This window comes from Patagioenas fasciata, chromosome 12 (genome assembly GCF_037038585.1).
Source record: "Patagioenas fasciata isolate bPatFas1 chromosome 12, bPatFas1.hap1, whole genome shotgun sequence".
In the NCBI taxonomy this organism is placed as follows: Eukaryota; Metazoa; Chordata; class Aves; order Columbiformes; family Columbidae; genus Patagioenas; species Patagioenas fasciata.
In genome coordinates, this window is record NC_092531.1 from 6,725,553 (window position 1) to 6,741,922 (window position 16,370).

The 16,370-nt window shown below is 54.2% G+C and overlaps 1 protein-coding gene across 2 annotated transcripts; it reads left to right on the forward strand.

Moving 5' to 3' along the window:
- The first annotated feature begins 1,329 nt into the window (after window positions 1–1,329).
- Window positions 1,330–11,813, forward strand: CD276 (CD276 molecule). Of its 2 annotated transcripts, none has more exons than XM_071813742.1 (8): window positions 1,330–1,437; window positions 4,762–4,909; window positions 6,202–6,546; window positions 6,922–7,218; window positions 7,987–8,139; window positions 9,312–9,353; window positions 9,820–9,855; window positions 10,812–11,813. In XM_071813742.1, exons 2-8 carry the CDS (start codon window positions 4,861–4,863, stop codon window positions 10,832–10,834), a joined length of 945 nt encoding a protein of 314 aa, XP_071669843.1. In that variant the 5' UTR covers window positions 1,330–1,437; window positions 4,762–4,860; the 3' UTR covers window positions 10,835–11,813. The 2 variants fall into 2 exon arrangements, with proteins under 2 accessions (XP_071669843.1, XP_065703860.1); XM_065847788.2 differs by lacking the exon at window positions 1,330–1,437 and adding an exon at window positions 2,150–2,375 and having other exon boundaries at window positions 7,987–8,127.
- The last annotated feature ends 4,557 nt before the right edge of the window (window positions 11,814–16,370 follow it).

The window sequence follows — 16,370 nt, forward strand, 5'->3', positions numbered from 1 at the left end:
GGGTTGCTGAGCTTTGATGCTGGAGATGCCCATGGACCTACTGCTCCTTGGAGCGGGAATAATCTCACGCAAAAAGGTCCCTGCAAGCCACACCATCTCCCTGCTGCAGCATTGGGGACTGATGGAGAAGATCCAGCCATCAGCCCCCAAAAAAGCATGGGGACAATGTGCCAACATGAGGGGGCTCAAGTTTGGTCTGCAGGTGGTCCTTAGCCAGAGCTGGGATCACACAGCTGCTCTGCAAGTAAAGCTGGGCATGGAAAATCCTCTTGATTCACAGGGTGCATCTGTGAATCAAGCACAGGGCTCCCAATTTAGTCACAGGCTTCTGAAGTTTATTGGCTTCATCTTTTCTCATTCTTGCTGCTGTCACCTGTGGTGCCTGGGTCAAGGCATTCAGGTCTTTTGCTGCAAAATCCTTCCTTGCATGCAAGGGGAAAAAGAATTGGTTTTAAATATAGTGTGTTTCAGGTTATTTTTGTTTGCCTTTTCATTTTAAGCCTCCCAGGTTTGGTTGTTCCAGCTTTTCTCTGTAATCAAAGGGGTGAGGAGCTTCCTTTGCTCTGTGAAAGACCCAACCTCCCACGCAGGGACCTGGCTGTGGGGCACAGCCGCTGCCACCAGAGCCCTGGGGACACGGAGAGACCCTCTGTGAAAAACAGATTTAAGAACAAGACGCTGCTTCCTTTGGGGAAACATCTGTTGTGCGTGTGTGTGCTGCTGAAAAGTCACCCTTGCAAAGAGCCTGCCTCTTGCTTTTCCTCCTCCTCTTCCTCCTTTCCTGCTGTGCTCCCTTTCCCAGTCTCAATCCCGATGAGTCCCCTCCGTGCGTGTCTGGGAGCGGTGCTGGGTGCTGCCTGCCCAGGGCCGTATAAAGGAGACATTGTGTGCAAGACCGTGGGAGGGAGCTCAGTGCCGTGACCCTGCCCCAGCCTAAAGTTGACCCCATGGGTTGTGGGAGCGATGGTGGTGTCCCCCCAGCACCCATGTAGCCTGCACCCCCAGAAAACCAAACCCCCAAAGGTGCTGAGATGTGTTTTCCAAGGGCACTGTGGTCCCTTTGGGTCGTTGATGCAGGAGGGAGGCTGCCCTGATGCCTCATGCATCTGAAATCATGCTCTTCTAGTTGGGGGACACCCTTCCAGCACTGCGGTTCCCAGGTATTTGGGGGGTCCCCCTCTAGGCCCCAGCAGCATTTTCTACCAAGCACAGTGTGTGGTTTTTGGTGCCTCTGGGCAGCTGCTGTGGGTCAAGCATTAGCCAGTTTTTTCCCCAGGAAGTGGCCTCGGCTCCGCAGGGGAAACTCCAACTGCCTTTTGTTCTCCCCAGACGTGATGGCTCAGCCCTCCTGCCTCACCACAGCCCGGCTCCGTGCACCCCAGCTCCCTGACTTGGAAGGCTCCAAAGCCCCAGCTCTGCGCACCCCAAGACCCCCAGGTACGAGTGCTCCAATCTACTGGCTCTGTGCACCCCAGCCCCTTGGGTGTGCACATTTGAATCTCCCAGCTTGGAGGGCTTCACATCCTGACTCTGTGCACCCTGATCCCCCAGTTCTGTGCACCCCAACATCCCCTGGCTCAGTGCACTCTGGCTCCCTGGCTCTGTAAACCCTGACCCCTGGCTCTGTGTGTACCCCAGATCCAAGCACCCCAACCCCCCTAGCTCCATATGCTCTGGTTTCCTGGCTCTGTGCCCCACAAATCCTTGAGCTCTGTGAATGCCAGTCCCCAGGCTCTGTGTGTACCCCCCAAACCCCGTGCACCTCAGTCCCCTGACTGGGTGTTCCCCAATCCCTTAGCTCTGTGCACCCCAACCCTTTAGCTCCGTATACCCCAATCTCCTGGCTTGGTGCTCCTCAAAGCCCCAGACCCATGCACCCCACTCCCTCTGGCTCAGTGCCCCCCAATCCCCTGGCCCCATGTACCCCAGTTCCTCTGGCTCATTGGTCCCCAGTCCCTCGATCCCTTGGCTTGGTGCCCCAACTCCCCATCTCTGTGCACCCCAATCCCTTGGCTCAGTCCCCCCCCATCTCTGTGCCCCCCGATCCCCTGGCTCGGTGCCCCCAACTCCCCATCTCTGTGCACCCCAATCCCTTGGCTCAGTCCCCCCCATCTCTGTGCCCCCCGATCCCCTGGCTCGGTGCCCCCAACTCCCCATCTCTGTGCACCCCAAACCTCTCGCTTGGTGCTCCCCCGCACTCCCCTCCCCGCCACCCCCCGGTCCTTCCCGGCCGCGGCTCCTCCTCCTCCTCCTCCTCCGCCGGCGGGACCCGGCCGGAAGCGGCCGTAGCCAATCAGGGCCGTGGCCGTCGCCCCGGGACCGGCCCCGCCCGTCGGCGGAGCGCGCGCTCCCGCCCGTCTCGCGCCGCCTGCCCGGTAAGTGCGCGCGCCCGGCGCGGCGGGGGGGGGGGCGAGGGGGGGGAGCGGGACGGACACGGACCCGCCGCTCCCGGTTCTGCTCCCGTGGGTCACGGGTTCGAGACCCCGGGGCGTTGTTCCGGGAGGGCGAAATGAATGAGGCTCCCGCCGGGAGCCGGTGCCGGGGGGGTGCGGGGAGCTCTCGAGAGGGCAGGCGGTGTCCCCACCGTGTGGATGCAGCGACGGCAGCGTCCCCGGGTGCTTAGACAGCCATCCAATTGAAAATGCCATATTTAATGTATAGAACTAAACCCCACCCCACGCGTGGGACAAAAACCACAAGCGATTGTGCCTGTTTTCCATGTCCCTTCCTTCCCACCGCCACATATCGCGCCCCAAATCCCCGCCCGGGATTTGGGGGTTGCACCCCATCCTTCCACTCCTCCTTTGCCGTGTCCCCCATCCCCACAGGGTCCCGCTGTGAGCTTCTGCTGCACACCCAGAAGTTAAGCAGGGACTAAAAATAGTCTAGAGCAGAGCCGAGCTTTTCACTGGCACAAACCCTGGGCAGGAGCGGAGCAAAGCTGGGGGCTCAGCCCGGGCACCCACAAAAGCCGGGACCGACCAGCACCGGTGGGTGAGGACTTGTCCCTGGACCAGCAGATGTTTTCTTTACATCTCCGCCTATCTGAGGGTGATAATTTGGCAGCTGGTAATGCAGGTATTATAAAAAAAAAAACAGCAGAGTTTTGGCTGGATGATAGTAAATATTAAAGAGGAGAACGGGTGACGTATGGTCCCCGAGGTCCCACTGCAACAAATGGCACACGTGGTGTGAGTGGTGCTTGCCTGACTCAGTAATGGTTTTCGGATGCTTTGTAATGGGTTTTAATTATTTCTTGGGTTTATGGAGGGTTCAGCCCCCCTGGTTTGCTATGCACGAGGGGGTCCCTTTTCCAAGGGACGTGTTTGTGGGGTTCGTTATATCCTGACTTAGGATGAAAGCTCAGGGAGAGCCCATCTTTTGGCCAGGCTCATATCGCAGAGATGGGGAAACTGAGTCACGGAAAGGTGAGACACCCACCAAAAGACAAAGAAAACCCCCTCTGTCTCCCAACTGTGGAAAGAAAGTTGGGGACCGGGGTGTCCCCTTCCTGTGACACCTCTGAGATGGTCCGGCAGGTCATGAAAACTGTAAAATAGAATTTATTTTAGCATCACCAGGAAAAGAAAAGAGCTCCAGGGGAGATGAGTAACTGTGAGTAACTGGGCAGCCGAGCAATGCCCCATCACCCTGCAGCTCCCTCCCTTCCCGGCTGCCTGGCGTTTGGCTTCCTCCGGGCTCATCGGCTTGGGAATGGGCGAGAGTCAGGGATATGGGTTAAGAAAAAAAGCTGGATAATCTATTTTGCCCCAAGGAGCCTCATGCTCAGGAGGGAAGGAGAGGAGATGCCACCCCAGAGCTCTTGGGGCAGAGCTGTGCCTCAGTTTCCCCTCTGGGACCTGAGCAGAGCTTTGGGGCTGCCCATTTCCATGATTAAAGATGGTTTAAGGAGGAAGGTGCCAATGGCTGAGGTTGTTCCCGCTGCACCCAGGGAAACCGGTGTCACAATGCTGATTAATTGCAAATAAGGCTATTACACTGAAAATCATCATTGCTAAAGGCTCCAGGCGGAGCAGCGGGGCTGTGGGGTGTGCTGGGAGAGAGATGGGACACGGCAGCGGTGACGCCGGCTGCGATATCTGGACCTCGTTTATGCTGCGAGGGAGGAACGCGGGTCACGAGGGGCTCGGCGAGTTCTTGGCACGGCCGGGGAGGGATGCTCGGGAAGCGAGCCACGGTAGCCAGCGGTGCCGGGCAGCTTGCCCTTGCCTCTCCCCACACCCAGCTCTGAGACGCTCTGGTTTTGTTCCCCATTTTTTGGGGCAACCTCATGCCAGAGACTTTCCTGCTGCGAGCAGGGCTGAACCTTGCAGTCCTCGAGCCTCTGGCAGAGCCAGGAATCCGCAAATCTCTTATGTTTGGTTTTTAGCCATTTTGGACACTGGGAGAGAGCTGCTTCCTCTTGGAGGACAGGGATGTAACAGCCAAAAGCTACAGGGAAAAACTGAGAGAGAGAGAAACAAAAGGGGAGGAGAAGCAGCGAGGAGGGGAAGAGGCTCACGTGGCTTCCCCAGGGCACCGGCCAACGCCTCCGGCACAAGATTTGCCTCCGGGTCCCTCGGCTGCCCGGTGCAGGGGCTGCGCTGCTCCCTGTGCCGGTACCAGGCTGCAGGCAAAGCCCCTCCTGCGTTTTATGACGGGGTGGGGGGTCTGGTTGGCATATGGCTCTCCTGCCCTCTCTTGCTCTCTGTCCCTGCTCCCCAGCGCCATCTCAGTGTTTCCTTCTTGTTTCTTTCCTAGCTCAAGGCATTTACCGCAAGAGAGAAGATTCCCTTTGAGAAGGACGCCCGGAGCTGCACTTGCGTCTGCATCCTTACCCCGGCTTTGCTCGTGCCGAGGATGCTCTGCCCGCTGCTTGCCCTGGGAGTGCTGGCGCTCGGCCTGGCAGGTGAGTGGGGCTGGAGAGGGTTTGGGGTTGGCATGGTCTGCGTGTCACAAGCCCAAAGGAGGAGTCCTGAGTGTTCGTCCTGAGAAAGCTACATTTGAGCTTCTGTTTTTGTGGACCTCCAGCTGCCCGGAGCATCACCTCATAGGTGTGGTGGCTTCTGGTGTACATGGGCCACCCTCGCAGCATGGGACATCATCTCCTGTGTGCTAACGCTGAATGACAGAGGCGGGGGAGGACCAAATCCTGAAAATTTCTGACTTACCTGGGTCTGTCCCCATGTGCTGGTCCCTCAGGTTGCAGCACCTCAGCCTGGGAGAGATGTGGGGACAGGAGCCTTTTGGCATGCTCAGCAGTGATTCCAGCCAGGCTGGGCGATGTTCCTAAAACCTGCTGGCATTTATTATTAGCCAGAGGGAGATGTGGCACTCTTGAGTCTGCCAAGAGCCAGGGAGGCTACCCAAGCACTCTTCTCCTGCCTGAGATCCGTGGCAGGTCTTCTGCAGCCCACCTCCTTTCTGTGGCTCCTCATCCTTCCCACTAGGGCTCTTGTTTTAAACTTAATGTCTCATTGCTGCCCTCATCCTCAAGGAGGTATTTGCTGCAGGTAACAGCTTTGCTCTGTTCTGTTAACGTCAGAATATTAAGCAAATCCTTGGTCCAAGGTCAGTTTTTTCCCCTTTTCCTCCTCCTTTTGGGGTTGGGAGGAACTGGTGAATGAAGCGCTGCTGGTGTCCAGGGTCTGTTTTGGGTGATATCACCACTCGCTGCCAACGGGACCGGCACTGAGCGTGAAGGGACCAGCAGCCCTGGCATGGTTGGCACTGATCCCTGGCACAATGGCAGGGTTGGCGTCCCACCGTGGCACTGGGATGCGGTTGGCATCGTGCCGTGGCACTGGAATGCAGTTGGCATCTTGCTGTGGCACACCAGTTGGCATCGTGCTGGAGCACTGGTGCCATCTAGCGCCTGCCTGCCTAGAGCTGCCTCATCCTGGGGACATGGGATTGCCCCCCCAACCGCTGTCACCCACCGACCTTCTCTCCCACATGGGCTGTGTGTCCTGGGGGGTGCAGGTTTGGGTGCCCATGGCCGCAGCTGAAGGCAGCGATGCCTCAGGTTTGTGGGCTTGGCTGGGGGTAGGTGCTAGGAAGGGTCCTGAGATGCCACCTGCCCACAGGTCCCTCCCGTGGGCATTCCTCGATTTGCTTAGATGTTAAATGAATGGAGAATTAAGGAAGTAGATTCTCTAAGGTCTCACCACTATGTGCTTTTGCCCTTGCACCATCCCCCAGGTGCCATGGAGGTCCAGGTCCCCGATGAGCCTGTGGTGGCTCTTTTTGGCCAAGATGCCACCCTGGACTGCTCCTTCTCCCCTGACGCCAACTTCAGCCTCGATGACTTGACCCTCATCTGGCAGCTGACGGACACCAAGCGCTTGGTCCACAGCTTCTCCGGTGGCCGGGACCAGCTGCTAGACCAGGGCGGGGACTACGCCAACCGTACGGCCCTCTTCTATGACCAGCTGGCCCAGGGCAATGTCTCGTTGCTCCTCCGACGTGTGGAGGTCTCAGATGAAGGCAGCTTCACCTGCTTCGTCCGGGACTCCAGTAGTGCGGCCGTGACGTTGCAGGTGGCAGGTGAGAGATGGGAGAGCTGGGGTGTCCCTCCATGTCTCCCCCACAGAGAAGGGTTCTTCATCATGCTTTGCTCCTCTGTGGAGCCTCTTTCTCTCTCCACCCTTGCTGTGGTCACCCCATGAAGTCAGGTCTCTCATAGAGACCAACCAGCTTCATCTTCCCAAAATATTGCTGACAGGGGGAGGTGCTCCCCGCTGTGCCATGATGGAGGTGCCACCTGGAAGCATGGCCGTACATGAATGAAAACTGAAGAGGCTTCAGCTTGTTGGTCGTCTTAGAGTCTGTCCTGGGGCTTGCTCAGCCTCTTGGTTTACTCCAGATCCTGCTTCTTTGTTCTTCTCCATTGTCTTGTGCTGACTATCCTCTCCTTTGCAGCTCCGTACTCCAAGCCCAGTATGTACCTGGAGCCCAACAAGGACTTGAAGCCAGGAGACCTTGTGGCTGTGACTTGCCACGCTTCCCGTGGCTACCCCCAGGCCAGCGTCCTCTGGCAAGATGGCCAGGGCAGCAACATCACGGAAAACATCACCACGTCCCAGGTGGCCAACGAGGAAGGTCTCTTTGATGTGCGAAGTGTCCTCCAGGTGCTGGTGGAACCCAGCAGCACCTACTTCTGCCTGGTGCGAAACCCGGTGCTGCAGGAGGAGACCCGTGCCTCCGTCACCATCACAGGTGAGCCAGCGAGGGCCCAAGTTGTGGGAAGGACGGGATGGGCTTTGTCTCAAGAAGGTGACTGTGGTGGTACCAGGATCCCTAATGTGACCCAGAACCACCCAGGAGGTTGCTGCCCCATATCCCTGCTCTACATTTCTCCCCATGGACCTATGAGAGTTGTGCTGTCCTCCCTGTCACCCCATGCTGGCGTCCCAGCTAGAACTAGCATTGTTAGTTCTTAGTCTCTGGCTTTGCTGGTTGCCCCATCCAAGTTGAAACCACCACAGAAAGCCAGCACAGGGCACGGTAGTTGTCTTCTCCTTGGCACGTGGCCATGCAATGCTCTCCATTTGGGGCTCTCCATCTCAGCTGCGACAATCCTACTTCACACACCCAAGTTGGAGGAGTTCAGGTGCCTTCATCCTTGTGCCTTCACTTGGAGCTCCTCCCACTGCCCTCCTGGAGCTCTTTATAACCTTGTGCTCTCCCTGGAAACATTAATTAATGTTTAATTGCCCTTGGTATTGCACTTACTGGATTGGGAAGGTGAGTCCCTGGTGGAGCATAAACTTTTTGGCTGGATGCATCAAACTCTTGCAGGAAAACTCGCATGGATGCTGCTAGTTGGGAGCAGAGGAGGAGCTTTTGTGCGGGCAAATGCTGAGCCTTGGGGTGACGTCTGTGGAGGGGCAGGGTTTGGAACAAGTTTTTATTCAAAGAACAACAATATTAAGTCCGGTAGTGATGCTCACCATGATGGTATTTCTGTTCCCCCCTCCCTGCCAGGCCAACACCCCCGCTTCCCCACCGTGGCTCTCTGGGTGACGGTGGCACTCGCCATCTGTGTCCTGGGGCTGCTCATTGTCCTGGCGTACGTGTGCCAGAAGAAAATCCGTGAGAGCTGCGAGGAAGAGGAGGAAAATGCAGGTAACGTGGCAGGTACTTTCCCCCCTAAAAGAGATGGGGTTTGCAAGGGGTGATGGATGGGGGAGCCAGGGCAAATTTTACCTGGCACGGGTTTTTCTTGATGGGGGCATCTTTTAAAGGATGAAGGGATGCTTGGAGCTGCTGGGGTTGGCTGCGTGCTGGTTGCACACATCACTCCAGGTGGCTTTTTCAAACATATACCTGGTTTTCCTGCCACCCAATGTATCTTCCCCCTTTCATCTTCCTGCTCCGAGCATCCTCTGTGGTACCCACACCTGGAGGTATGTGGAGCATCTCCTCTGAGAAGGTGCCGCTGTGGAAACGCCACATGCTTTGACACGTGGAAATAACGTGAGATACTCCATGCTCTTGTTTTCTGCATCCTTTTCCTGTTTGCTTTTTGAATTCCTTTTCTTTTTTAATTTATATTTTTATTACGGAGAGATGCTTGCACAAAAAGGGGAGGCTTTGCTGTTTTAAAAATGGCTGCAGGAGCAGCTTTGCTGACGTTCCCCTGTTTATTTTCTCTCGCCACCTCCTGCCAAAGCCTTTCCCTGCCAGCATCGTGCAGCGGGGCCTGGGGGCTCCCCCTTCGCTCCCCTTTTCTCTGCCAGGGGGTGTGATATCTGGCTGTGGGGTGTCCCCAGCGGTGGGGTCCAAGAGGGTTTTCCCCTGGCAGATTGCAGAGAACCATCTGCAGGATATATATATTAAATATATATATATATATTTGTATTTTTTCCCTCTGTAACAGAGTATTTTCTCCTCGGCCAGGGGATCTGCAGCGCTGTGAAGCTCAGCCATGGCCCCAGGCCAGCTGACCTCAGTCCTTTAGCATCAGGACGCGGCTCCCAGCCTGCGATGTTTTGCACTGACAGCTGCACGCCCTCAGCAATAACCTTTTGCTGTGGCTCTGGGTCAGCCAGAAATCAGGCAGGGACCCTGCACAGCCTTGAGATGGGGGAAGTACCCTCCACAGGGTGCTGAGTGCACGTGGGTACCAGTCGCCTCCTCTCCGAGCATCACCAGCGGCTCAGCAGCGCCTGGTCCTGAGCAGAGCCCGGGATGTGCAGTGATGGGGACGGTGATGGTCTAAGGGCCACCCACCAAACCTGGGAAAATGGGGTTCAGGGTGGGGTGAAGCCCGGCAGATGCTTCACACACTCCGGCTTCCTCTTTTGCAGGGACAGAGGAGCAGATCGGAGAGGGGGAAGAGTCCAAGACAGGTGGGTGAATGACACTCATTATATACTTGTTATTAGTTAATATTATTATATATGCCTTATAGCGTATGTTCATGCCACTGTTTCCTATGCCAGCAAACACTCACATGCTTTGCACCCTCCAGTGATGCTCAGCCCCCCTGTGCATGTTCCCTGCTCTTCCATGCACACCTCAGGCTGGCAGCTCCATGATAAGCCATGCTATCGTGTAATAAAAAGCACTTGTAGTGCTCTGGTGTCGTTAAACAGGTTAATTATACGTGTAGTGATTGCTTCTATCTGCAAGAACAAACCTGCTTGGGATGCTGACTTCGCTGCCGGGGAGATTTCAGGACTGGGGGTTGGTTTGAGATGGAAATTGGTGGGTGCAACCGGGGTGGGTTCCCCAAAATGGGGCTGGGAGGCATTTCCTTGCTTTCCCCCATCCCACGCGGTGGGGACTGACTGTATGCTGGTTTGGTTTTTGCAGCTCTGCAGCCGCTGAAGAGCAAGGAGAGCAAAGACGGTGAGCGCCCAGCCCGGGACATTGTGGGAATTTGGGTCTGGTTTTGAGTGTTGCCGTCAGTTTGCAAAGAGAACGGGAATTGCTGGGGTCCATCCTTGCCTTGCAGAGAGGGAGGCATGAGCTTCATCCCTCCCCATGCAGAGTTCCCCACCAGCAGCCCGGCACCAAATTACTGGTGGAAATTCATGAGAATTAGTCAAAGCTCCTATTTCTTTCGTTATCTTCTCCCAACCTCGGTGCTGCCAGCAGCCCATCACCCATCCCAGCCCGGTGCCTGGTCAGCCCCGCTCCTCCCCGACTCATCCTTCTCCCAAGATCAAAATCTTTTTAATTTATTTCCTTTCTTATTAAAGGCAGAGGCTTGGCCTCTACTGCTAGTGAATTGCTGCTAATTTAACCCTCCCTTCCTCTTTTATTAACAGCCCTGTTTTCTCTCCAATGCAATTTCCCCCTCCTGCCACCCCGATGGGTTTTTAAAAGCCTTTTCTCCCTTTCCCTTCACTCGGTTAGCAAAGCATCAACCTGCTCCACTTTTCCTCTCTCTTTTTCCCCTCTTTGCCCTTATCTACCCCTCGCCAGCCGCTGCAGACCATGCTTGGCTTCCCAGCCCCTCGGCTTTTCATCCCCGATGCAGCCTGTTTGCTTAACCTCGCGTGCAAGACGTCTCCCGCTTGCTCCTCAACCACTTTTGCAGCAGAAACGAAGCCTGAATAATAACATTTCCCAGGGTTTGCTGCCTGTTTTCTAGCCAGGAGGATGGATGGAGGGATAAAAACACCCCTACATGTGCCTGGTTGTATTTGCCTGAGGCCCTGGGAGTGGGGATCCCAGTTTTCCAGGGCAAGGAGAGCCCAGATCTGCCGGTGACCAAATTAACTCATTAACTTGTGTATTGTTCTTCTTTTTAATGCCTTTGCCAATTTTTATTTAGTCTTTTTTTTTTTTTCTCTCCTCAGATAATGAGCAAGAAATTGATTGACGGGAGCTGGGACACCCCCAAGCAGCACCTTGTACCCTGGTCCAGCTGAGATGTCCCTAGTTGGGGACAAGTGGGGTCCCCTGGGGAGGGCACGGACCTGCTGCCACCCTCGTCCCAGGCCCTGTCACCCTCCACCTTCCCCAGCCGTGTCTTTGGGGTGCCCTGGGGCTGGAGAGAGGCTGCGTCTCTTTATCCCCGGTGAACCCTGAAGACCACTGCGTCCTTCTCGGGGATGCTGTAACGCGGGTGGAGGCTCCTCCTCGTCCATCTGTCCGTCCCCATGTGGGGCTGAGAACAATTGAGCACCCTCTGTGCCTGCTCCTGGGTGGCCACAGCCAAACAAGCCACCTTCCAGGTGCCTTCCAGGGCAAATTTCGGTGCCTTTTCCAAGCCCAGAGGCCTCAGGATGGGTGATGTGTGCTCAGCGAGGTCCCTGGGAGCGACCGACGGAGCTCTGGGAAGATGGATGGGAGCTGCGGGATGCCCAGGCACAGCGGGGACAGAGCCCGTGCTCTTGGCCCCAATGAATGTGTCATTCTGGGGACCTATGGGGACGATTATTTTTTCATGTTACACCAGTGTGGCTCCCACTGGACTTTTATTTTTGCCTTAAATGCAAAATCCCACTAGGGTGGGTATCCCCTGCCTCAAATTAACCTGGGGGATTTTCTTGAGGGGTGGTTAAAAGGCAGGGCTTGGGGGTGACCTGCTGGACAGGTGAATCATAGGATCATAAATGATTTTGGTTGGAAAGGACCTTAAACATCTCGTTCCACCCCCCTGCCATGGGTAGGGACACCTTCCACTAGACCAGGTTTCCCGAAGCCCCATCCAGGGTGGCGTGTCCTGGTCCTGCTCCAGTGGGCGAAGTCCCCACTGTGCCCTTCGGCTCTTCTGCTGTTTTTTGTCCTTATTTAAAATCCAGAAGCTGAAGGGGACTTTTGTGCCTTGACAAAATAAATTCGGGGGTTGTTTCGGACACTGCTTTCTGGGCTTGGCGTGGTCTCCGGGATGCAGCTTTAGCTGTAATTGGTTTAAATACTGAAATTCCCAGAGTGAAAGGTTTATGTCCCCCTTTCAGCCCTGCCCTGTTTGTCCCTTAGTCCCTTGTTACTGCCATGATACCTTACACTTTGCCACCGTCATCCCTCACCCAGCAAGGGGAAAAAACACTCCAGCGAAGGGGAGATCCCTCGGTTTCTCCTCTCTTTTAATACCTTGAGCAGCAGAATGAAGAGCAAAATCCCAAAGAGACGTTGTCATCTGCCAGAGATTGCTCAGAAATTTGGGCTTGTTAATCCCGTTGGTGGGATGCAAGTAGGGTCTGATGTGGGCTGTTGGGGAAGGCACCTCCTAAATCACCTGTGGAGGATTATTTTTAGTTGTCCTTTGCTGGGCATGAAGCCGGGCTCTGCATTTCCATAGAAAAATGTCTCTTACAGCGAGACGAGGGAAAGCGTGCTGGTATCAAACCCAGATTAGGGAGGGGATTTCATTTTGGGGCTTTGATCTACAGCCTGAATTAAGTGCCAGTGCCATTTTTAATGACATGCCAGGAGGTATCATTAATGAAGCCATTAACCACCTCCAGTTCCTTGGTGGGTGGCAGGATGGGTTGTCCCCATGTCCATCTTGAAAGGTCCTGAGATGGTGCCAGCATCCCTGGGGATGTCTCCTCTAGCTGGGAGCTTTCTGGGGCATTTTTTTGGGTTGATTTGAGGGGGTTTCCATCCTTCTCCTCCCAGTCCCAGATAACACTGAGTTTCCAGTCACGGAAGTGGGATTTAACAGGTACAGAGGGCGAAGGACCCGGCACAGAGAGCTGGCAGCAGCTCCGCTGCTGGAGCTCGCTCATGTTTGCTCTTATCCCTCATGGGAGCAGGCGAGGCTGCGAGTTCATCCAAACACCCTCGACGGGTGAAAAAACAACAATAAAATCACATTTGGCAGGTTATTACAGAAAGCGTCAGAATGAGTCTCCCCGTCCAATCATTTTGAAAATCCCGTTCTACCTCTGCTTGGGGAGCAATAACCAAAAGAAGATTTAAATTGGTCGAAGAGTCCAGGATTTGTTGTGGGTGACCGGTTTTCATGTTGTTTCCTTTTGGTCTCCTCCCAGTGCAACAACTGGGATGGGGAAATCCCCCAGCTCAGCACCAGCTCTGCTCTGCAAATTCGCTTTCCAGGGGCAAGTTGGAGCCAATGTAAAGCGCTGGCACGCTCTAAAGTTCCTTTTTGGCAAGAAAAGGCCTTGAAAAGCTCTCCATTTGTGCCATCGGTGCCGGTACCCAAATCATTTTGATGGGGGATACCGAGCGACGTGGTATTCCCAAGGAAATATTGTGGAGTCAGCACTTTCAGAGCCAGTTTTTCCCTCTTGGGATCCATATTTCAGAGCCTGGTCCCAAGCGGGTTATTCCCCGTGCATCTGGTCCCGCTAAATCAGAGTTGGCAGAGGGGCTGAGAGACGTTTTAATTACAGATTTGGATATCCTGTGTGATTTATCCCGGGTAACTCAAGCAATTTATCCCTCAGCAGTTACAAGGGATGCGAAGCAGAAAGGAAGCACAGGGAATATTTATCGCGGTGACTCAGAAGCCGTTTAAGAGAGATTTGAAATGAAACAGTGACATCGCTTAAAAAAAACCCCTACCTGGTGTGAAGAAGTTGTCTCCAGCCAGGAAAATTAATGAGCAATACAATTTTCAAACTCCAATTCCCCTTTTTTCCCATGTTGGCCAAGCAGGGATCATTTCTCTGTGGGCTGGCATGGGGGTGAAGGAATTGGGGTGATGTTTCTATGTCGTTTTACGATCGAGTGGCATTTCAATGTCGTTTTACCATCATCACTCAGAGGTGAGAGAAACCCCTCAGCAATGCTTTTGCAAGCGGGATCTGAGCCATGATAGCATCATTTTCTCGGGGACGATGGAGAGAGGTTGGTGTTGCTTAATGAGCCTTAGAGAAACATGTGCTGTCTCAGGTAAGGAGATGTTGCTTAAATATTGCCAGAGAAGTATCCCATTCCCTGATTAATACAGTATTTAACACGCCAGTGAAAAAGCACCCTGGCAAATAAAGCCCTGACAGTGCAGTTCTTTGCTGTACCCAACAGAGAGATGATTTTTCTCATCTCAGGTGCTGAAGTTGTGAATAAAACTGAAAAATTCAGAAGACCCATTCCAAAGGGAGGTTGGGATATTGCTTCCTACAGCGTGGATCCAAGATTTTCACCGTGGGACTCGTCGTGCTCAACCCAAGGCTTTCCGAGGAGCGTGGATGGGACGTACCCAGCCGTTGGTCTTCCCCAGCTAGCAGAAGACCCCAAGCTTCTGTTAACCCACTGCAGCAAAAAGATGTCCCCCAGTGTCCTTCGTTCCCAGAGGAAATCTATACTCGGAGGACTCTGCAGACAGAAAGGGCTATTAAATGCAGATTACAGTGATGGATAAGGCATGAGCTGCATTGTGAGAGCTGGGAGGTGGTGGATGGTTTTTATTGTTTGCTGCCTATTGATTTCTTTTTGCACCCAAATGATAATAAAAGCTGTTCCACACCCAACGGGTTCAGACTTTTTAAGGCTTTTTCAGGCTATTTAATCTCCCGTCCCTGTTTCATCCCAGACACCTGAATTTATTCGCCTCCATCCCGTTCCCTTTGGAGCGGGAGAAAAGATGCGCGGGGTGCAGGCGCCCATCCCTGTGGATGTTCCCCATAGGGATGGTTTGCAGGAGGTTGGGTGAATCAGCCCCTGGACATTCAGTGCCAGGTAGGGGGGCAGAGCTGTGGGCAGCACAAGTGTCACCTCTCATCCTCCTGGATGCTTTTGGCTGCAGGAGCTCCCCTGAGCAAACCCAGCTGGCGTGTCCCAGTGGGGCGGAAGACACCGATGTAACACAGGGATGAGCTGGGTTTGGTGATAACCCGTTGCTTGCTGAATTAATAAAGAGAGCTCGAGCGACCGGCGAGGATTTTCTTGTATCGTTTATTCATCACTCATGAAAATTTCAGGGGTGAGGCTGGGACATGGAGATCATGCCAGCAGAGGATGGTGTGCGTGTGTGTGGCTTTATTCGTGCTCCGGGGAGACACCAGCGAATGCACAATGCAGGGATCCTACCGGGAGTTTTTGGGCACCCCCTTGGTCTTGGTGGAGCTTTGTTCATCCAGCTCCTTGCTGAGGTCTCCCTTAAAAACGCCCAGTCACCCCATCCCAAACCCACCCCGCAGGTCCCAGCAGACCAGGAGGAAGATGCTTGTGGGACTACGGTGGATCCATGGATTCCCTGACGGAGGACATAGGAACAGAAATTAGCCTTGAAGATATTAAGGCCTACCCGTGAGAAAGATGGGACTAAAGGAGTATCTGGAGATGTTAAGGATGTACCCATGAGAGAGAAGGAAGTAAAAGAGTAACATTGATGATAGCAAAAATAGCCAATGAGATGTTACTGCTGTAACTTGTAACCGATACTGAAGAGACACATGAATTGGTAAAACTGTATAAAAATGCACTTGTGGCAATAAATGGCATCTACTACTTTCATCCTGGAAGAACCTGGTCTATGTCGTTTGTCTGTCTCAACCACGACAGATGCTTCAGCCAGCAAACCCCATTTCCCTGCACACCCATGTAAAGCACTGGTAGAAACACAACCACTCAGGCTAAAAACCCCTCCTGGTTTGTCCGGCTGTTCCATTGAAGAGCGGGTGTGAGTGGGGGCATCGCTCCCATGTCAGGGGGGCATCACTCACTGGGCTGTGCCACCGCCACAAGCAGCTTTGGGTGACCCCAGCCTCTTCATCCAGCTCAGCGATGTAGAGCCATTAGTCATCCTACTGTACACACGAGCAGCTGTGCCAATTAGCGTAATTAAGACACGAGGGCCAATTAATCTCTCGATTATGCCTGCCATTCACTTATCAGCTGCTATTATGGGAAGATCGGCTTTTGTACCTCTGCTTTCTATGCAAATAAGCTGGTTATGATGCCTTCATTACTCGATAAACGATTACCCGGCATGGATACCCATGAAATCAAGCATGGACAGATTGTCAACACCCACGGGCCAGAGCCCAGGTGGGTTTTGTAGTCAGAATCCTCTCCATTTCTGAAGGTGCCACCTTGAGTGGTGCTCCAGGACCTGGATTTTGGGAAACTGCTGATGTGGAGGAGACCAGAGGATAAATGTTGTGGGAGTCTGACTGGGCCCTTGGCACATTGGTGACCAAAACTGGCTTCATCTCATATAATAGAAGGACACAGGCCTGTGGCCAGTTGGCCACTGAGGTGATGGCAGCTGATGCTACCCCAAACAGGCAAAACAGAGGGACATGAGACAAACTGCACCAGGGAAATCACTCTCCATGCCCTGAGAGGAAGGGATGGTCCCAGCTGGATCCCATTGCCCTGGGTTGCTCTTGGCTGAGTGGGGACCCCAGGTGTGTCCCATCTGGGCTGGGGCTGCTGGGAGTGCTGCTATAAAAGGTTCCTGAGCAGCATCTCCTCTGTGAACTGGTTTTGCTGGGGTCAGG